The sequence below is a fragment of the Lissotriton helveticus genome, chromosome 1_1 (assembly GCF_964261635.1).
Source record: "Lissotriton helveticus chromosome 1_1, aLisHel1.1, whole genome shotgun sequence".
In the NCBI taxonomy this organism is placed as follows: Eukaryota; Metazoa; Chordata; class Amphibia; order Caudata; family Salamandridae; genus Lissotriton; species Lissotriton helveticus.
The window spans coordinates 308,773,765-308,796,841 of NC_136057.1; the positions used below are offsets into that span (position 1 = coordinate 308,773,765).

General features: G+C 49.2%; 1 protein-coding gene across 3 annotated transcripts in view; it reads right to left on the minus strand.

Moving 5' to 3' along the window:
- The window catches only part of STRA8 (stimulated by retinoic acid 8), a 126,162-nt gene that overhangs the window by 91,333 nt on the left and 11,752 nt on the right, over positions 1-23,077 (minus strand). For 2 of the 3 annotated variants that reach the window (XM_078653563.1, XM_078653547.1), the window contains exon 3: positions 4,158-4,233. In XM_078653563.1, the coding sequence (XP_078509689.1) occupies positions 4,158-4,233 (76 nt within the window). The remainder of the gene's footprint in view (positions 1-4,157; positions 4,234-23,077) is intronic. The other variant, XM_078653557.1, reaches the window with a different exon arrangement.

The window sequence follows — 23,077 nt, forward strand, 5'->3', positions numbered from 1 at the left end:
ATATCTCTACATACTCTAATAGGAAGATATTGTTCTTTAATTTAGAACTGGAGATTATAAATAGTAAAATCATGACTAAAACCTACCACAAACCCACAGATTGTAATAACTTCTTCAAGTTGACAGTTATCTTCCTAAGGCTTTGCATGAGAACTTTCCCTATGGTCAATGTCTAGGTCTCCACTGGAACTGCTGTCATACCAGTTTATATGACCAACAAGCCTCTGATATATCACAAAAATAGTGGAAAAGAAATATCATGAGAAGGTTGTAAAATCAGCCAAGGATCAAGCCAGGAATGATCAAGGGGATGCACTGCTGAAACCAAACATGAAATCACACAGAATACTGATGTGGAACTACTTTCAATGCAAATATTCAATGATCTTAAAAATAATAAACAAAAACTGGCACAGTCTCAATACAGAAAAGTTAAAATATAAGAAATCACTGTTTGGGGTCAAAAGACCTGAGAATTTCAGAGATATTCAAGCCCATATAACACACCTCAGCAAGCAGACCAGATGAATCCAGCACGACAAGTTGGGACCTTCCTCTTATTAAAGGGCATTTCAACAACGAAACTCACCGTCTGTTACCTACAAAAACGCCATACCACAGATGAGACCAAATGGGTAAAATCATAGGCACTCAATAATGGACCCAAAATAAAATCTAGGCAGTTCGAAAAAGAACAATGTTGGGTGTTCAAGTTAAAAACACACAATAGTTTGACTAAACAGTGAGATTCCAAGGCGATTACTTAGGAGAAAGAAATAGCTCCCTATAGGACAATGTTGGTAGAATGCCTCTACACATTTTAATTTTTTTTATTTTTAAATATTTATATAGCGCAACATATACCCAAAGGCGTCAAGGCACTTGAGAGAACTGCATCAGGTGACCGATTAACTGAACAACAGCTCAGACCAACTCCAGATTACAAACAGAAGAGCCTAGTCTTTAGGTCTTTCCTAAAGGACAGCAAATCAGAGGCATTTCCCAGATCAAAGGGAAGCTTGTTTCACCATCTAGTGGAAATACTAAAAAAGATTTTGCCACCCCATCTTTGAAGACGGAACGTGGGTTCCTCTACTAACTTCAATGAGGTTGATCGCAAAGTTCGACAGGGGGTGTACCATGAAAAACGCTTCCTCACAGAGCATGGTCCAACGCCCTGCAGAGACTTGAAAGCAATACACATGGCCGTGAACATTATACGCTTTTCCATGGGTAGCCAGTGTAATGCTTTAAGGGCCTGTTTTGCAGATGTGAATTTGGCTAATCCAAAAAGAAGTCTTGCCGCATAGTTCTGAAGGACCTGAAGCTTAACCATCACGTACTTGTTTACTCCTACCAAGAGCCCATTGCAATAGTCAAGTTTTGAGAGAACTAACGCCGACATTACTGTTTTTGGGAGGTTTCCTGGAATGAAGGGGAGCACTTTCCTAAGAATTTTCAAGACGAAAAAAATGGATTATGTGAGCCTTTTTATATGCAAGGAAAAGGAAAGAGAGGAACCCATTATGACCCCAAGATTTTTGGCTTTAGCCACAGGAGTGGGAACCGCTCCAAGTTCTGGAGGCCACCAGTCTACGGACCAGAAAGTGGTATCTTTGCCAAAGAGCAGCACCTCCGGTTTACTTGAATTCAATTTGAGGCAGTTCTTGGTCATCCACTCACTGACACTTCTCATACAGCCCTTGAATTTTAATGCTGTGTCTTGCTTATTGCTTGAATTTGTGATGATAATCTGTGTATCGTCAGCATATGATACCAATTCAAACCCGTGATTTTTGATCAGGCGAGCCAGGGGAGCAACATAAATGTTGAAAAGGGTGGGGCTCAACGAGGAGCCTTGAGGGACCCGGCATGGGAGTCTAAACGTTTTTGATTTAAAACCACCCGATTCAACAAATTGTTCTCTACCCTGTAAAAATCATCACATCAAGTCTTGCTACTTAATTTTTATAACACGGTCTTCAAGTGACCACGAACTACTCCTCCCCTTTTTTAAAACAATGGTAGGATCTGTATGTCAGAACACGGTTGATGTCTGCTACAAATCATTTACTGCCTGCACCTGTTCAATCAGATATCATTTAATCCTTGGGGACATGAAAGTTGTGCAAACATGAACTAACACCCTTAATTCTGTTCTAATGATCAACATGCACCCACTCTACGATGGCGCATCTGCACTGCTACTGTAGGTGTGATTATAATGTGATCATGTGATGTTCAAATGCAAGTACATATGCGGTTTATTTATGCAACAGTGCGATTTTAATAGATCCTGAGCATGACACTTCTTTAAAAAAAACGTATTGATACTAATTATAAAGAAGAACTCATTTCTGACGTAAAAAAAGGACTCATGCCATCAGAAAACCACTAGTGCAGCCAATACAAGAGGACACATCCATACCAGTGCACATACGCCAGCTTATGACAGTATCACATGACCATGTGTACACATCACATGCTGTCAAATACGTCCTCTACGGATTTGACTTTGTTAAGTTGATAACTGTGCAAAACCACTCTCACCAAGATTCAAGGCGTTTTGGATTTAACTGTTGGGCTTCCAGCCAGTGTACCACCTGTGGAAGCAGGTACTCTTTAACTATGCACAAATAAGGTATGTACTGATAGGGTACAAGATGGGGATATCTCGCTCTACTATTTCCGGTAGTTTTCACTGTGGGCCACATCAGGTCCCCACACCTCATGGGGCCCTGACCCTCTATTGTTAGCGTGAACGATACTTATGTGTCATACAAGTCTGCTATGTTATACACTTGGAGCAGGTCTAAATGAAGCATGTTGCTGTGCAGCATAAATGGGTACTGAGCATGCAACAGGTTTGCTATGCCCACTATCACGTTGCATGATGTACTTGTTTATATTGTTTGTCATTTTAGGTCCAGTGAAAATATCACGGAATAGGTAAGTTCCAATGCAGGCTTTATTCACTGCCTTTTAGTGCGCGTATTTGTTATGTTGACTGAACTACTCCAGACCCATCATTATTTAAATTAGGGCAAGTTCTTGGTCCTAATAAATGCTGCAAACCCTACAAAGACCGTTTACACAAAAACATGTCTAAAACGTCCCTGTCACTCTTTGGATAATTATGTCCTAGGAGTGTTTTTTTTTTTATCCGGTTATGGATTTCACTACCAGCTAATAAATAATAAGAACATTGGTCATCCATAGATAATTTTAGTTCACTTGCCCCAAACTATTACCACTCATTACCTTTGAAAAACTACTTTCTACCAGAGGTTCGTCCGTTGGGTCGATCCACGAACGCATGATAAAGAAATCCAAAAAGTGCTCTGCAAAGAGCCAGTTGGGTATTGCATTCCAGCAACACAGAGCTCAGCCTGATGATGGAGCATGTCACCTTGGTGGGTGAGGATCCGTGCATCCTGAGAAAGGATCATCGTTGTAACTGAAAACAGCCTACTTTTTGCAGCTTCTGGCAATTCAATTGATTGGGAACTTCATACCTTTTTGTAGGGTGATTAAATGTAAATGTAAATGTGCTGGATTTGTAAAGCGCACTGTTGCCCGTAAGCGTCCTGGCGCTGAAGACCGCTGGGGAACCAGTCCTGGCTTTCCCTGTGAGATGGTCCCTTCTGGGTATCTCCTAGGTGGAGCCAGGCATCCCCGGCGTCTGTGGGGGGCCGTTGTAGAGATGAGGCAAGCTTAATGCCCAGAGTTGCAGAGTGTGGTCCCTGGTTAGAGTAGGCACCGAGGCGAGAATTATCGAGTCCGTTGACCCTAGTCCACGACCCTGCCGCGTCGGGAATCGAACCTTGGTCCCGGGCCGTTCTCTGCTTCCGTTCTCTGCTTCCGGGTCTGCCGCCTCTAACCAGTGAGCCACACCACTCCACTCCATTAACCATGGCTTGTATTTGTGTGCTCAGCAAAAAAAAGCCAAGTAGTTCAGTCTATGTAGTAGTTTGGACGAGCCAAAATGTATTATTTTAACACAAATCAGTTCAAGGTTATTAGTTCAGAATAAGCACAATTTTTTTAAGTAACGTGTACAACAACTGACCGATTACTTCTAGTGCTAGCAGAGTATGTCAGATAAAGAATACATACAACATTGGAATCAAAAGAAATCTTAAAAAATATTCACTCACCTTTCATCTTTAGAAGAGTGTCCAGGGTGTGCTCAAGCTCCTGAATATAATTCTTCGCTCTGCGCAGAACCTGCCCCTTCACAAAACAAGGCCATTAACATTCATAAACAACCAAAGGAAAACATGACATTCCTGCTGCTAGCGCAAAATGAGCTGGATATACAGAGGCTTCTTTACACCTCGCTAAAATATCCTGATTTACCTTCCTTCACCCCTGCTGTGTTATTTCCATGCGCCTCCCATCAGTAACAACAATCTAGCAATGCAACGACTTCGTGAACTAGATTCAAGAACAGAAGACGGCCACTGGGAAAGAGAAAGAGTCTAAGAACTACTTGTGCTAGGTTACTAGTTTACTCCTACAACCGACTCCTTGACATTGTCCTATGTGGAGAGCTCATTAAGGAGTGTAAAAGACTGCGTAGTCAACTATATCTGTCTTGATTCATTTAATAATCCATGCCCTATTAGGCTGATTCTGAAAAGGCCCAGACTATTTGATAGCCATCATGCTTGCAAGTGATATTCTCATTTAATCGCATGCATTTCTAGGCTTGTGCGGAGTCACTCATTTCTTCAGGGAACTCCACCCAAGACATGCTCAGCATAAGAGACTATAGCACCCCGATGAAATTCAACTTTTCATTGGTCGCCATTTCCAACCCGTGCTTGGTCAGAATATTCACAAGACGAAGTCCATATGCATGTAAACAATTCACTCTCTGAAAGAAGGAGCACCTTAAATACATTTCTGTGCTTCTGGAAAGCCTCATAGTACCATCAAAGGTACTGCAAACAAGAAGGGAGTGTCCCAAAAGTGCGACTTGTGCAGGCTATTCTAGGCCTTTCTTCTACTGCAGTTAGCTCTTGGACAGAAATGCCAAACAATAGAACTAAATCCTAAAGCCCATGGTAAAATGTATTAGATTAGATATCAGTACTGTATATCAGACCCAAGCGTATGCAAAAAGAAAGCAATGTGGGACAGGAAACCTAGCTAATCTATCCAGAGCAAAAAAAAATCATACATTCTATGATAGCAGTAAAGGTATAGAAGTAAACACAATAGCTATTTTAAGTGATAAATATCTGCTTAATATTACTCCCATGAAAACTCCAGTTGTGTGAGAGATTAGGACATGAAAAAGACAATAAAAAGATAATGACTTAAAAATGAATCCACATGGAATAAGTTACTACGTGGTTACTAATTTAGCCTGTTATAGAAGGATGAAAACATAAGTCTAAGCTATATTATAGTGTGATACTATAAGAAAGCACAAATCCATGATAAAAGGGCATTATGTAAACGATTAAATCATTAAGGATGGATGATAATTAACACTTAAATAACTAAACAATGGCAACCCTATTTTGTGAACTATTTCCAGTACATGAGCAGACTTCCCGGTTTTTGTTTGGTGTTACTAGTGTGGGTAACATGTCTTGATAGTGAAATACTGTCAATTTCGTTTTTCACTATTGAAAGGCTATCTTGCCCATATGATAACATGGGGAATGCTGTGTGACATGTTTACCTGCATATCTTCCCATAACAGCAAGATTGACATATGGAATCTAGTATCCCTGAACTCAGGCGCGCAACCCCCATTGGACTCAAATGGCTACAGCCCCCCCCCCCCCCCCCCCCCCCCCCGTCGTGTGTGGCAGCCTGGGATGAGATGCTTCCCGGGCACACACACACCCGCACCCGAGCACTTCACAGGTCTTTAAAAGACCATTTGCATATTAATGAAGAATTGTTGTTGTCTCACCCCTTCTAAGAGCCCCTGCAGCTCCACTCTGACTATTGCTTAAAGATTCAGCCCCCCCCCCCGAAATTTTTTCTTAGCCCCCCCCCCCCTGAAATTTGGCTCTAGTTGCGCCGCTGCCTGAACTCAGAATTTAATAACACATGATTTAGTGAAGATGGTTTTTAAATTCTAAGTTTGGAAATAGCAAATGTTTTTTTTAAGTGTTTGGTATTTTATGGCTCACACTTAATAAATATACTTTTTTGCCTATTTTATTATCCTTTGCTGGATGCGACTTCATGACTTTCTTAAGCACATAATGAATGCTAGTTATCTTGATTTAGACCACGCCCCTACTCGGATAGGCCACACCCCTTTAAGAAATGCGCCACGCCCCTTTTAGAGCACCCCCAGTTTTTTTTCCCCACTTAAAGCCCTGCTTACAGGGCAGCGCACCCCACAGGGCAGGGAGAAAGGGCACTTACAGGGCAGCGCACCCCACAGGGCAGAGAGAAGGGGCGCTGAGAGAGCATAGCACACCACAGGGCAGGGAGAAGGGGCACTGACAAGGCAGCGCACATCACAGGGCAGGGAGAAGGGCACTTACAGGGCAGCGCACCCCACAGGGCAGAGAGAAGGGGCGCTGAGAGAGCATAGCACACCACAGGGCAGGGAGAAGGGGCACTGACAGGGCAGCGCACATCACAGGGCAAAGAGAAGGGGCACTGACACAGCAGCACACGCCACAGGCAGTGAGAAGCGACAGTGACAGGGCAGTGCACACCACAGGGCAGGGAGAAGGAGCACCAACAGGGCAGGGAAGACCACAGGGCAGGGGGAAAGGGCACCGACAGGGAAGGGCACACCACTAGGCAGGGAGAAGGGTCAATGACAGGGCAGCGCACACCACAAGGCAGGGAGACGGGGCACTGACAGGGCAGTGCACATCATGGGGAGGGAGAAGGGGCACTGACACAGCAGCACACACCACAGAGCAGTGAGAAGCAGCACAGACAGGGCAGCGCACACCACAGGGCAGTGAGAATCTGCACTGACAGGACTGCGCACACCACAGGGCAGTGAGAATCGGCACTGACAGGACTGCGCACACCACGGGCAGGGAGAAGGGCACTGACAGGTAAGCGCACACCACAAGGCAGGGAGAAGTGGCACTGACATGGTAGCGCACACCATAGAGAAGGGGCACTGACACGGCAGCGCACACTACAGGGCAGGGAGAAGCGGCATTGACAGTCCTGCACATACCACAGGGCTGGGAGAAGCGGCACAGAGGGCAGCGCACCCCATGAAGCAGAAACAAACACCCCTGACAGGGCAGTACACACCAGAGGGCAGGGAGAAGGGTCGCCAACAGGGCAAGAACAGGGCAGAAAGAAACGGCACTGGTAAAGCAGCACACCTACAGTAAAGCGAGATGTGCACAGTGAGAGGGCAGGAAGACAGGCGTGCACTGGCAGTAGCGAGGAAGACCCATTGTGAGAACGTGAGATGAAGAATGACCTGCACTGGGAATGGACCCGAGAATGTGCTCAATCACAGGGAAAGTATTGTGCAAGGTGGAGACCAGCAGCGTTTCTCTTTCAGAAGACCCCCAGACTGTTGTTTCTTCTCGCGGTTAGAACCGGGAGTCTGTTTCCAACAAAAGACTTTGAATCAAAGTGGTGACTGTTCGTGTTTTTCTCACTTGCATCACCTGAAAATTGCCGGTATCCGTTATAGATTTTGAAGACTCCACTGTCTACCTTATCCGAGGTTATTCAGAAGGTCTCCCCACAGGACAGACAGATTTGCCCCTGAAGAAGGGACTCTCAGGTCCCGAAATGCATCGGGCCCACGTTTAAAAAATGTTTTCGTAAACAATTGATTATCTGTCTCTTTGTAAATGTTATCAAGATACATGTATAAGGAATTCATGCTTTTGATTTCTATGTGAATGCAACTAAAAAATGATATCAATGTAAAACATTTTTGGGGGGATTTCAACTATTACCTGTAAAGATTTACATTTACAAGTATATTTGCTATTCTTGTGATTCATTTTTGATATAGGGTTGTTAAATTGTATTCAATGACCTAGAGGGTCACTTTGTGACCATTTGTGGATAGTGCGCAGTGTTGCGACCGTCTTGGTAGCATTTTTCCACAATCACAGGGAAAGGCACACGCTGAATGGGACAGTGCACTGATCGCGCAAAGGACCATGAAAGCAGCTGCGCTAGACAAGCGAGCCAGCAACAAAGGATGACTGCCAGGAGGTCGTGATCAGAGTCGGCAATAGTGACAGAATGGATAGCTTCAGGGTGGAACAAAGAGTGTCGACGGGGGAATGAAAAGAAGAGCAGAGTCAAGGGAACGGATTCTGTCATATAAGGGCGATAGCAGCTGGAGAAAAAGCTCCAGTCAATCAGGTAGATCGAACAAAGGAGAAAAAAGACTGGGGCGCAGTGAATTCCAAGGCAGTGCTTATAGGGTGATGTGAAGTAGGGAGCTCTATAAAGAGCTGGGAGCCCGTGGGTCTCCCTCCTCGCAGGAAGAAGTAAAACTCCTGGGAGGGAATGCCTTACTTTCCAACACCCCAGAGACCAAAGAAGTTCACCTTGCACCAGGCAGAACCCACAGCTAGGATGAACTCTCAGATCTCCAGTGTGACGCCACAGCTACCAACCGAAAGGAGGTCTTGACCAAGCGGTCAGTGAGAAGATCTCCTGGGTGTAGTGCTACCTCCCCTCTTTTGACAGCTCACATATTCCTCTGCTCCTGCACATGGGGTACTGACCCTCCTCCAGGTCCTGCTCCGGCCCATCATCCTCTTCCTCCTGATGTGCCCGGGGGCTCCAGCGGGTGAGCTGGATCCGCTTCATGGGCTGGGGACTAAGTCGCCTCCATTGTGTTTGAACTCGTATTCCATCGCCGCCATTTGGAATCCCGCGGCTCGAGATCTCGTTCTCACTCAGACAGCGAGATTCTGACGTCACATTACGCAACACTTCTGGGTTCCGTTGCTCTGGCAACGGCAGTAAGCTAGAGGCTTCAGCAGTAGTCATAGAACAAGCATTTGCAATGCAATAGGACTCGCATTTACGCAAGACCTATTGCATTGCAACCGGGAGTGCGGGCGAGGGACAGGAAGGCATGAACAATTGGAGTATGGGCGGGGGGGCGAGAAAGCACGGGCAACAGGAGTGCAGGGAAGGGGAATAGGCATGGGCAACGGGAGTGCGGGCAGGGGCGAGAAGGCACGGACTGCAGGCACGGGCAGTAAGAGAACCTCATTAATGAAAATAGTGCTCACAATCTAGATAACACATACCGTGCAATACTCGAAGTAAAGGGGCCAGTAGCGATGGAAGGATACAAATGACAGCATGGCCGTCATAAGGAGGGCCTAACAAGCCTATAAACCAATCGGAAGGCAGCATTTAGGAAGGACAAAGACAGAAGCCAATAAAAAACATGGGGGGGACAGGGGGGGGGGGGGAGTCGGCGGGGTTACCCTCACGTACGGAACTACCACAGATCTTCCCTAGACCAGCTCTTGCGTGCGGACTCTAGGTTTGACCTAAAAACTACTGTTCCCATGAACCACTGGGAAACAGTCCGTCCAATCCACAGCATTAATGTCCTTCAAGATCCTCTGTGGACGCTCCTTCTCCCTGTTTCTACGCTGCTCCAGCAGCCTCACAGTTAAGTGCTCTTCCATCAATATCGTTTTATATGCTTTAGGCATTACATCTTAGTTTTGGTACTGTTAACATGGGCCTGTTACAGTCTTTCTAGGGATTATTATCGTACCTCTGTGTCATTAACCCTCTTTTACTTTGCAGACCAGATGCATGAACTTTTACCGCTCCTCCGTGGCTACTCTCTGTTTCAATATCAGGGCTCCTGGGCACGATTCGGTCAGCCGACCGCTAGAGGGCGGCTCACCAGCAGCAACGTACACAGGCTGTAATGGCAGGCCTGTAGTTCCATTTTGAATGGTCTCTCATGGGTGGCACAATACATGCTGCAGCCCATGGGAGTCCACTGGGGTACCTATGCCCTGGGTACATGGGTACCATATACTAGGGACTGACAAGGATACGCCAGATCCAATCTGGGATGTACCCAAGTACTGAACACAACAATCTAGGGAGAAAGCAGATAGACTGAGGTCCTGATTAGCAGGATCCCAGTGAGACTAGTAAAACATAGCTTAGTACCAGCCAAAAAGTGGGGGTAACCATGCAGAAGGATCCTACCTTTCTACATAACCACTCCCCCCAAATGAAAGGAGATAAGGCTAACCTTGCCCAGTTGAGACTGTATTTCCTAACTGCACATATAAGGAAGGTCCTGCATTTGCATGGATACTCCCTATCCTATGGTCCACTGAGAAGTTCCTCCCCTGTAGGGCCTTGCATCCTCTAAATATTTGGGTTGACTACCTGTAAGCTGTTTGAGCCAAGAAAGAGGCTGATGAGGTGTCTGAGTAGGGAAGTGAGGCCCTTACAGGGTTGGCCTCAGCTTCCTCTGATCACTGGCCACCATGGAGGCCTTTCTTTCTATGACTGACTTTTATCTCTCCCTAGGGATCAACCTCTGGCTGCCTATAGCTTTTGGTTGATCCCTCCTGGTTGGAACAATGCAGGGCCAGTGAAGGTTTGGGACAGCCTGGTCCCAGGTTTTCCTTTGCCCAACAAAGTCCGTCTGGGAGATGCCATTACCTAATGCTAAGAGGGATCCCTCAGATTGCTGAGGATTATCCACCTGTCTAGTACTACTAAGCAAGGGGGTCCCTAATCTGTGGGTATGGGGATTCCGCTTGGCAGCGGGTCCTATATTGTCCACTAACATCCCTGACCTCTGCAGTCCTAGGTTGACTGAGGCTTGGTAGAGAGAGGCAGGATACCTTCTCCAGACTGGGTACCTCCTTGGAAGGTTCCCTTGCCCTCAGTGGCTCTGCCATGCCAGGCCTGACCACCTCTGGGGCAGTTTCTTTACCAGGTTTAGGATCGGTTCCCTGAGAAAGCTGACCCTTACCTATAGTCTGGGGGGAGAATCATTTTTTTCATCCCCTTTGCTCTCTTGTGGAGTAGAGTGGGCCATTCTTTAAGGCTCCACTACTCCTTACCTTCCCTGTAGTTGGACTGGGGCTTTTAGGGTCCCACCAACTTTCACAGGGAGGCCTAACATCTCTAGATGGGCCTTCAGTTCCACTAAATCACTGCCCAAGAGGCAGTCTACAGGCAAGTTTGGGGACACTGCAACTCTTTGGGGACCAGTGATGCCTCCTCAGATGAGATTGACTATGGCCATGGGATGATCTGTCCTAACACCATCAGTGTTGATCACGTGGTACTTGTACTCAGGTAAAAGCTGAAGTTGGGACACTAGGTTTCCTGTCACCATGGTGACACTAGCCCCAGTGTTCCTATAGGTTACAGCTTTCTGGCCATTTATCAGAGGCTCCTGTCTGTACTTGCCCAAAGTATTGGGACACACGGTAAAAGTGGCAAAGCCCATTCCACCATCACAGACTAAGGTGGCTTGTGTGGGGGATTGGGCTAGGCCAGTATCCACCTAACTCCCCCAGGAGAATCCAACTACATTTTTGGGTGTGCTACTACTACCTGGGGGGTTACTGGCAGGAGCACTAGGGGATGCTATAGTTGTAGGAGGAATATTTTCCTTATTGCTGGCCTTGGGGCAATCACATACTTCATGTGGCCTTGCTTTTTACAAACAAAGCAATAAGGTTTCTTTCCAGGAGAAGTAGGAGTTTGGGACCCCACCCCCAGAGGAGGACTTTTGGGGACCTTCAGAGGACTTCTCTTTAGACTTATCCCCACCTTTCTCTCGGGTTTTTGAAGGATCTTTCTTCTGGTCGCAACCACCTTGGTTCTACTGGTGAACGCTGGTTCTGACCCATTTATCTGCCTTCGTTCCCAATTCTTGTGGAGAAGTCAGATCTGAGTCCACCAGGTACTGGTGCAAAAGCTCATTATGACATTTGTTAAGGATCTGCTCCCTCATAATCAAAGTGTACAATCCTAAATAGGCATGCACTTTGCTGCCAAGTAAAAAACATTCCAGAGCCTTTGTGGCATTATCCACAAAATCTACCCAGTCCTGGGTCTGTGCTTTCTGGGTGTCTCTGAATTTAATTTTGTATTGCTCAGTGGTTAACGCAAACCCATCAATGAGAGCACTCTTTAAAACTGAGTAATTGTCAGCATCCTCTTCTCTAACAGTGAGGAGCTTATCTCTACCTTCGTCAGCAAAGGAGAGCCATAAGATAGCTGCCCACTGCTCTGGAGGGACCATCTGAACTTTACAGGCCCTCTCTAAAGCAGTTACCCATGACATCCCCATCATGGTAGGGAGGGACTATCTTTGCTCAGGTTCCTATGGTCAATAGAGGTTTCTCTAACTCTACGGACCTTGTTGCTGCCACCATGGGACTCTAGTCCCAATTTCTTCTCAGCTCTCTGGACTTCTAGGGACTCTTTGTCAAGGGCCAACTGCTCTTGCCTGAGCCTAAGCCTAGCTTTCTCAAGTTAAAGAAGTTGGTATTCCCTGTCAAAAGAGTTGACCCTCTTATTAAAGAGGACCCTGCTGAATGTCCTGAGGCATGGGATTCCCTCGAGGAGGATCTAGAGCTCCTAGGTCTACTCTGCACTTTCCGAGGAGGAACGAAGGGTGCCTCTTCAAGGCCACCTGCAGAATCCTCTGGGAGATCTAAGTTGTGCAGGTGGGAGTCATCAGGCTCCACCTGGTTAGGGTTAGATTCAAGGTCAAAGAGTGGTCCACCTCCTGGCCTATCCTCATGCCCTGTCCCACCCACTCTATCGTGCTCATATGACCCTGAGGGTTTCCTGAGGTCATCCAACAATAACACCTCTAAGAGGCGTTGAGTAGTGGCTCCTTTCCCGGTCTTCAACTTTCTAAAGGCACACAGTGCTTTCAGTTCTTGGAACACAAGTTCACTGTATCTAGTAGTCAGAGAGCCACTGGCATCTCCTTTGGAAGACATACTAAGTGTGGTGTGGTGTGGTGTTGCAACTATTTAACCTAGTGGTAACTAAACACTCTTAGGTTGGAGAAAGGGTGTACTAGACTCTTGACTAATTCAACCCCAAGTTCAGTAGAGCTTAGTTATTCTAAGCTTATATTATATGTGCCTAGCAGTAGTAATAGTTTTTCAATTAATCAATACAAAGATTTATCTGGTAAAACAATGCAAGCTTGAATCCCAACCGCTGCACACCAATGTGAGAATCTGGCCTGGTATATGATGTACACTTATGTAAGTGGACACCTTGCATCAGTCCAAACAACTCTTATGGTGATTTAAGAGGTCTTAGACAACCTTTGAAAGCTCTCTAAGTAGTAGCTGTGGAGAGCAGTCTTCAGGCTTAATCCAGAAGGAGCGCAAAGCAGCTTGTTTTACCAGAATGCAATCTTAAAGTAGAGATTAAGTGAAAAAGAACTACACCAACCATTTATAAAAATATGTATATATTATATAATACTCTCTAGAATGTTCGAGTATCTCCAACACGGAAATAAACACAATGAACACAATACTTCAGTTAGAAATGCAGTAAATAGCACGTCATACACAGTGGACCCCAAGGGGGTAAAAGAACATATATTAAGAAAGTGGTATAAGAACCATGACTCGAGTCAGGACGATGTCGAGAGGACGTAGAATCACTGGAGACCCACAGAACCACCCACGGTAAGTAGACAGGGACCCCACAGAGAGTGTGTGCAGTGTGAGTACACAACTGTGTGCTCCGTACAACTCTATGTGCAAGTCGCTGTTGGATTTTTTAAAAACAGAGACCCTTACCAACGGACCCTGAAGAAACCCCTTGGGAGTTAGAAGGTTGGAGAGCCACCCAACTCATGGATATCCTAGTGCCCACGTTACCTACACCAGGGTTGCCGGGTGCACATCGGTGAAGTGGTATCGGAATCCGCAGTCGAACCCAATAGAGGATTTCAATAAAGTGCCGCTGCTGGAAGAGGAGAAAATGTCCGTGGGAATCCAAACGTGGATTCTTGAGGAGGAGTACCTGAAAGTAGAGGGGACAGAGTCTATGTCAATCAGGAGTGACCAGGAGCCCTGGACGACAAACTCCCTCCAATGTTGGCTGCTTCAGGAAAGATGACGATGACCTTGACTATGCAGCTGCGAGGACCAGGCGACGCGGAGGATGACCAGGACCCGGATACGAGCTGTCCCAAGAAGGATGTTGAGTGCTGAGGGGTTGGTGTCCGGCGGGAGCACCAACAAGCCTTGCAAAAGGCAACCCATGCAAGAAGGTGCAAAGTTGGGACCAGCAAGGTCCAGGAGCCTCACCACATGTAGGGGAGTCAAAGCAGGCCGCAGGCAAGCAGGGGAGACCAAAGGAAACGAAAGTGACCCTCCGATTGACCTAAAAGGCTGGAGGCACTGGAGTCGCGAGAGGACCTCTAGCAGCTCACCGAAGGAGCCGGTCACGGTGCCCACGAGGTGGTGTGGCTGAAGATCTTGGTGGAAGAAGTGTAGGTTGGGGCTACTTGGAGCACAATGCACTTGTCGCAAAGTTGCCAACAAGCATATGCACTTGCAAAACAACACGGTCCACAGGGGTTCGGTTAAAGCAGCCCCCACAAGGAATACTGGCCTCAGACTTGGTGAGAGGACAGCTTGGGCCTTGAGAGACGTAGGAAACCACCACTTGTGTTGTTGAACCCTTCGAAGTCCGCAGGGGCTCGGGATCAGCAGACCGGTCAGCAGTGTTGAAGTGCTTCTGAATGCAGGGAAGTGACTCCTTCACTTCAAGGCAGATTCCTTCAAGTGTCTTTGATGCTCCACAGGTCCTGTATGGTGCACAGGCACAGACGATGCAGCAGACTGGAAGGGAGAAGAAGTCAGGCCCAAACAAAGTCCAGCGAAGTCCAGAGTGTCCAGATGGTAGAAGAGCAGAGGTTTCAGTTCTGATTCATATCCCACTATGACTCTAGGGACCTACACCCAGGTAAGCCCTTAAGTATCCTAGGGAAATGATTTGGAAGATTCAGGGGACCCTCCCAGGGGAGGGTCTGGACAGGGGAGAGGTTACTTCCATGTCCTTTATCCAGTTTCACGCCAAAGCGGGAGAAATTGGCTCTCAGAACTGGTTTGAACTGGACTATGCACAGGGACACCAAATGTGCCCCTCATCAGGGCGTGGCTGAGAGAGCCAGCATGGCGGACGCAGCTTAGCTGAGCTCCGTCCAGCCCAGCATTAATCCTTCCAGTTATCCTGTCTCCCTCGGATTCCCTGCGGCCCGGAGGGGTTGATATCCTGCCAGTAGCCAGTGGTGAGCCTCCGGTGGCGATTTGGGCGATTCGGGGTGCCCGGTGGCCGGAGTTGTAAGCCCTGCAGTGTGCGGCCTGGTGCGGCAGGACGAGGCAGGAGACCTCGATTTTTGTGTGTCCCAGTGGCTGGAGCTTTGGTGGCGCCGCGGCCTGCTGTGAGCGAAGCGGGCCCCTGACTTGGCGGGACCCCCGAACGGTTCCTGAGGTGCGGGCCGGCCCCTCCGGAGTTCCAGTTGGGCAGCGGGCTCCGAGGGAGGGGCCCCTTTTCCCCCTACTTCATTGCGGAGTGGAGAGCGGTGCGGAGGCCTGAGCGGTGTCCCGTGGCCTAGCGTGGGCACTGGCGTTTTTCAAGCCTAGAGTCCGGTAAAGAGGGCCGGGGGCACAAGACCGGACAGCAGGCCCTGGCCCGAGGGTGCCCATTATCCGGCTAGGAGCGGCCCGGGAGTACATTTGCAGCCTTGATGGTATTTGCGTGGGATTGCCTGTGGATTTGATGACTGGGCTTCCATTGGGCTGACTCCTACAACTGGCGGCCATGAAGCAGGACAAGGGCGGTGGCGGGACCACAAAACATGGGCCCATCCACAAGTTCACGGGATCTGGTGGGAGTGCAGGGGCTGCGGGCGGTCAACAAGACTCCCGACCGGACAACGCGGCTTTGATGGCAGCCATAACCCAGTCCCGGGATATGTTGGACGCAAAAATAGGCGCAGTGATGTCGGATGTCACGTTATTGCGCCAGGACTTGAGAAACGCCGTGTCCCGCATCACGGAGGCAGAAACCCGGATTTCAGGGGTGGAGGATGACGTCGCGGCCCTGAAGCGTAAGGTGGCCAGTATGGAGAGCATTCAGAAGGGCCTGGCGCTCTGAGCTGAAAATACGGAAGGGCGGGCTCGGCGGAACAAAATGCGCTTCGTCGGCCTCCCGGAAGGCTGTGAGAAAGGTAATATGGAGGGCTTCTTGATGCAGTGGCTAGAAAGTTGGCTCCCCCCGCTCCCCGACTCCCTCTCTAGATGTTTTGTGATAAAGCGGGCACACAGGGCTCTCATGTGGAGGCTCGCCCACGGCCTGTGATAGCCAAACTGCTGAACTATCATGACCGCGACACTATACTGCAGCAGGCCAGGGCCAAGGAACCCCTACTTTATGAGAACCAACGGATCCTGATCTTCCCGGACTACACGCGCTTGGTGCAACAGCAGCGGCAATCATTTACGGCCGCCAAGGCTCGTCTCAGAGACCTTTATTTTGGACGAGGGCAAGAAGGCAGTCCTGATTCTTTTAGACCTGTCAGCAGCGTTTGATTCGATCTCACATAAAATCTTGCTTACGAGATTAAGAGCATATGGTATATCAGACCTGGCCCTGGCATGGATTACATCTTTTTTGACCAACAGGACACAATCAATCGCGCTGGGATCATTCAGGTCATCTGTACAAGTCATCACCACAGGGGTGCCGCAGGGGGCTTCTTTGAGTCCTCTGTTGTTCAATGTATATATGGCTCCCCTCGTCTCTCTGATCTCCAATTACAGGATCGAGATTACATTGTACGCCGACGATACCCAATTGATACTCTCCTTGGATAAGACCACCACCAATGCAGAGGAAAAATTTTTAATCTGTCTGACGGCTGTGTTGCAATGGATGAGGGAAAATCACCTCTGTTGCAATAGCAGCAAGACAGAAATCTTACCAATTTGGAAAGAGAATCCCTTACACCCAAAGGATTGGTGGCCAGATGACACCACAGCACCGCCATCAACTGTGGAAGTGGCCAGAAACTCAGGCGTGTGGTTGGACTCTGCCCTTTCTTTTAAGCCTCATGTTTTGAAACTGACAGGGACCTGCTTTGGGTTTATAGAAACCCAGAGAAAGTTTTTCAATCTGATTCCCCCTATCATCGAGACTGGACTACTGCAATAGTCTCCTTGCAGGAACTAATAAAACCATCCTGAGGAGACTTCAGGTAGTCCAGAACGCAGCAGCCAGACTGGTGTTGGGACTACCACGCAGGGCGTCGGCTTCAGCTGCTCTGAAGACCCTTCATTGGCTACCGGTCAGTAAGAGGATTCTGTTCAAACTCTTATTGATAACATTCAGAGCCTATCATCATCTAGGTCCCGGATATCTTTCAGCAAGATTTAAGCCTTATTCTACGACAAGAATACTAAGGTCAACCACGGCCAACCTGCTCAGTGTTCTAGCATTTAGGCTGGTCACCAGAGGTGGAAGGTCAGCGACTGTCCTGGGAGCCAAAGCTTGGAATAGCATGCCCAATGAGCTTAGGGCTACTAAACAAGAGGGGCAGTTCAGAAAACAGTTAAAAGCATGTATCTTTGGTGTATCAGTGGACTGTTGCCAAAAGCTTATTTAGGCTGATGTCACCTTCTTAAGCTGTTGTTGATAGCACCTGGAGACTCCGTTAGGAGTGACAGTTTGCGCGTTATAAATTTTCATTTCATTTCACCTTAAGCTCCCCTATGCCTTGCTCTACCCGCCCGCCTGCGGGTGGTTTTTCGGTCCCACACCCACTTCTTTGACACCCCTGAGGAGGTAATTAAATGGACTGATGAAACGGTGAGGGTGCACACACCGCCGGGATTGGAGTCGGATTCATCCTTGAGCGAGGCACAGTTGCAGACCTCTCGGGGGACGCGGATGAGAGGAAACTGGAGGTCCAGGTCCAGGCGGCGTTCTACATCCGGAGGTGCCTCGAATAAGGGGAAGGAGGCTTCTGAGCATCAGACAGTAGATCCTTGACTTTTCTAACAGGCGGGCAGAAGGGAATTGGTTTGCATTACAATTTTGCATAGCTATGTGTTACTGTGCGCTGTTAAGATTACGGACTTGTGGGCAAGAGGGAGCTGGTGTGTAGATATTGACAAGACTATGAGTTAATGTGAGCTGCAGCGGGGTGGAGGGAGAAGCATTGTAGGCGGACTTTTTCCCCCTTAACTTAGGGCTTGTTGGGGGTGGTTTAGGGTTCAGGGGTTGTTGGGTGGGGATCCATTGGTGTGGACGGCCTCAGGTCCTGCGTTGGGGGCAGAGAGTCTTTTCTGGCGAGACAGGTACTTCAATGTTCTTGAGGTATGGGGTGTGGGTTGGGGGTTGGGGGGGTCTGTTTGTTCCTTGGGGGGGCTTTGTTTTGGTTGGGTATGAGTCGCACAGTCACGTGAGGGTCTCAACGGTTGTTGTGTGTGCACCTGCATGGCCCAGCATCTGGGCTTCTGCTCTGGACGTTCCCTGATAGTGAATTCTATGGGTAGGGCTCCAGGGCCCAGAGGCTCTCTTCTTGTCCCTAGCTGGAATGTGCGGGAGTCCTAGACAAGGTCAAGAGGGGGGAAGTGTTGCGGCAAGCAAAGAGGGCTGGAGCTGATGTGTTAATGCTACAGGAAACTCACCTACTAGGTACTAAGACACTGTTTCTACAGCGGAATGGCTACCACAAGGTTTTTCATGCAGGCTTTACTAGGGGATCCAGGGGGTGGCCATTTTAGTGTATCGCAGAATCCCCTATGTCCACTCTGCTCAATGGGTTGATACACAGGGACGATACTTATTTGTCACGGGTATGGTTGGGGAGGAGCCTCTGGTGCTGGGATGTGTATATGCCCCGCCCCCTCTGCAATGGTCAATGGTTGAGGAGCTGTTTGCGGTGTGGGCCTACATCCCTGATGCGTTAGCGGTAGTAGGGGGAGATTGGAACGATATTATAGATGGACTCAGAGATAGGTATAGGCCCGGGGATGGTCAGGTAGTGGGCCACTCCACTAAATTGAGCGACATGGTACACATTTCTTTCAGCTGTTCACAAATCCTTCTCCAGACTGGATTATATCTTTGTTCCCAGAGCAGTGGTTGGTAGGGTGGAGTCGGCGGACATACTACCGCGTGGGCTCTCAGACCATTCCCCCATTTCAGTTGACATTTGTTTGGACAGGGGGCGGCAGCCGTTTCGATGGCACCTCTCCGTGTGGTACCTGCAGCAAGAAGACTACCAGAAACATATGGGCGAGGCCATAGCTGAATATTTGGTCGAGAACGTAGCCTCTGTCGCTCGTGCCGGGACTGTGTGGGAGGCTCTGAAACCCATGCTACGGGGGGTAGACATAGCTTGGTGTGTGGCTGCCAGGAGGAGGCGCAGGGCGGAATTGGTACAGGCCGAGGCTGAAATTGAGGCGTTGGAGTGTCGGGGCACTGTAGAGGTTGAGGGTCAGGCTGTGGGGCAACTACTCCTGGCGCAGCAGCCCTATGCCTCTCTGCTGATAGACGAGGCGTGGCAGATATGGCTTTCGACGTGCAGCAGGATGTACTAGTGGGGGGACAAATCGGGAACGATGTGGCACCGGCTATGTCAGGGCACTTTCCAGGCGCAGGCCCTGCCAGGGATACTGGATGGAGCGGGTGTCTTGGTTACGGATCCGAAAGAGTTAGCTGAGGGCTTTGCTGCATATTATGCTGATCAGTATGCCACGAACTAATGCCTTCCTGAAGATGTGGTGGACAAGTTTATTGCTGACTTACCGCCTCGTGCGGTGTCGGATGAGGTGCGAGAGCGCCTTGAGCTCCCGCTGACGGAGGAGGAGCTGGGCACGGCCCTGGGCGAACTTAACACAGGAAAGGCTCTCAGTCCCAATGGGTTTCCTAGTGAATTTTTTAGGAAATATCACCTACAGCTGGGTGCGCATTATAGGGCGCCTTGGAAGAGGCCAGGGAACGTGGTAGCCTCCCTCCAGATTGGAGACACGCTGAAGTAGTAGTGTTCCATAAGCCTTGCCGGCCCCCGGGGCGTCACGCATCCTATCGCCTAATCTCTCTGCTAAATGTGGAGGCCAAAATCTTGGCCAAAGCATTAGCTAACCGGCTTTTGCCTCATATTGCAGCGCTTGTCCATTCCGACCAGGCTGGTTTTATGCCCCAGAGGGCGACCAGACACAATATTCGGCGAGCGCATGTAGCGGTGGCGGCGGTTCGGAGTACGGGGGAACAGGCGGCACTTCTTTTAGCGGATATGGACAGGGCATTTGATACGCTGAGTTGGGTCTATCTGTTTGCGCTCCTGCCTCGGTTTAACGTAGGGCCCGCTTCTTTCGTATTTGCGACTTCTATATATGGATTTGACAGTCTCGGTTTGAGTAGCGGGGGTCATATCCTCCAGATTTTCCATCGGGCGCGGTACCCGGCAGCGCTGCCCCCTTTCGCCGTACCTCTTTGCCCTAGCTATGGAGCCGCTGGTGGCGTGGGTGCGCGTTCATGCACAACTGCAAGGGTTCGAGTGGGCGCGAGGACCGTCCGATAGGATCGCGCTCTACGCGGACGATGTCCTGTTTTTCCTTACTGATCTCAATAGGTCGGGCCGCGCCTCCTGCGAATCATGCAAATCTTCGGAGAAACTTCAGGGCTGTATATGAGCCCCCGCAAGTCAACCCTATGGGTATTGGGGGAGCGCACAGAAGTGGGGGACTAGGCAGCTACACTTCAAGTAGTGGTGGGGGGCATTAAGTACTTGGGGGTGTTTTTATCTGAGGTTCCCACGGTCTCCTGAGAGCGGAATTTAGCGCCGGTTTGGGAACGGGTCCGGGCAGATATTAAGACATGGTCCCGCATGCCACTGATGATAAATGGTAGGTCGGCCATTTTTAAAATGGTGGCCCTCCCCAGGCTGCTATACCAATTACAGAACCACCCTTACCCCATTCCGCCTCACTGGTTCCGACAGGTAAACTCCGCACTGGGGCTGTTCCTCTGGGCGGGGGGCACTGTACGGGTAGCGTTGCGCACCTGTTTTTTATCTACATATTGTGGTGGATTGGCGACTTCTGATATTCTTTCTTATTATCAAGCCTCCCACCTCCTAGTCTTGAACGAGTGGTGATATGGAGAGAGGGGGGACCCGGCGCTACCTTATAGGGTCCCATACGCTACACACCATTCTATACACGGCGCAGTTGCAGAAGACATTGCCGCCGGCCAAGCAGGTGGTGTTTCAGATATGGAGACAGGCTCTGCGTCGCATGGGATGGTGAAATACCCTGACTGGTGAAACCCCCCTGTGGCACAATGGGCGGCTACCTGGGCTAGCGACACTACAGGGCTTCCGGGGATGGGACAGCATTGGAATTTCGACACTAGGAGAGATGCTGTCCGGTGCGACGCTTAAGTCTTTTCAGGATCTGTGTAGGGAATTTAGTATGCCTCGCTCTCAGTTTTTTTAGATACCTTCAGTTTCGTCATGCCCTCGCCCCTAGCCTAGAGGGCCTGGAGTCCCTCCCCGAGTTTAGCCCTCTGGAAGCGAAGGTGTTTATGGGAGACCTGGAGACGAAAAAGATATCACGCATATACCAGTCACTAGTCACACACTGTTCCCCCACATTGCAGAAGCTCCGGGAGACTTGGGAAAGGGACGTAGGAGAATTGGAGGAGGAGGATTGGAGGGAGGCGTTGGCAGCCCCCAGGGGTGCTGCCATAGTGATGCGCCTACGGCTCATCCAATTTAAGTACCTACATAGAGTTTACTTCACTAGAGAGAGATTATGGCGGGCAGGACTGATTGCATCTCCGGACTGTCTCCGATGTGGCCAGGAAGTGGGGACATTTATACACACATGGTGGAGTTGTGGTTCTCTGGATCGGTTCCGGAGGGGGTGCTGGATAGCATGTCTGAGGTTCTGGGGTGGGAGCTCCCCCATACGCCGCAGTTGGGCTTATTGCATGTGATGGATGGGATGGGCGGTAATGTCTACAAGAGGCATTTATTGCTGCTGGGCCTCACATTGGCCAAAAGAGATGTGGCCAGAGTGTGGAAGGATCCGCGGGCCCCTTCTGTGGTGGCGTGCAAGAGAGGGTTAGACTTTTGTATGGGAATGGAGCAGCCGATTTTTGTAGCCCGAGGATGCCCACGAAAGCACTATAGAATCTGGAAACTCTGGGCTGAATTTAGGGGCCTGTGGCTTGAGCCGCCTGTGGAACGGGAAGATCTTCCGGAGGTGGCATGAAGGGGCCATGGTAGAGGGTACATACATGCAGTCATTTAGATGTATATTATATAGGAGACACGCGAAGGACTTAGTGCGACTTGGGTGGGCGGGATCCGGGAGGGGGGAGTTCCGGGGGTGGGGGGGGGGAAAGGGAGGTGGGGGGGGGGGGAGCCTAGTATTGCTTTGTTTATGTTTGTTTATCAATGGAAGAAAAGCTGATTGCATCTCAATTGATGTCGTATGTTCGTCCGGCAGATACCTCTGGTGTGCAGAGTTCTGGGGAATGTGTGCAATCTGTCAATAAAGTCTGTTTTCAAAAACAAATGTGCCCCTCATTCAGGCTTCCTGGCGCTGGCAAGCGCACCCACCTGGTCCCAATACACTAAATCCTGTCTGGAGGTGGCCACGCCTCCCTGTGACAGGAGGGTTCTGCCTTCCCCTGCTCGAGCTTGGCTCAGCAGCAGGAGGGCAGAAATTTATCTCTGGTCGGTAGCAATCATTTTGTGCTGTATGGGTCTGGAAGATTGGCACCAGGGACAGGGAGAGCCTAACAGAGGGATCTGCCAGTGCTTGGAATCAGACCTTCCAAACACACCCTTCAGCATTGCAAAGGCCTGCTATAGGGGTGTCTTACAGGTTTCAAGTGCAGTGACCCAACATATAGTAAACCTATATCTTTAGTAAGTAGTCTAAGCACCAGCTTACACAGGCTGCAACGGCAGGCCTGTAGTTCCATTTTGAATGGTCTCACATGGGTGGCACAATACATGCTGCAGCCCATGGGAGACCTCTGGGGTACCTATGCCCTGGGTACATGGGTAACATATACT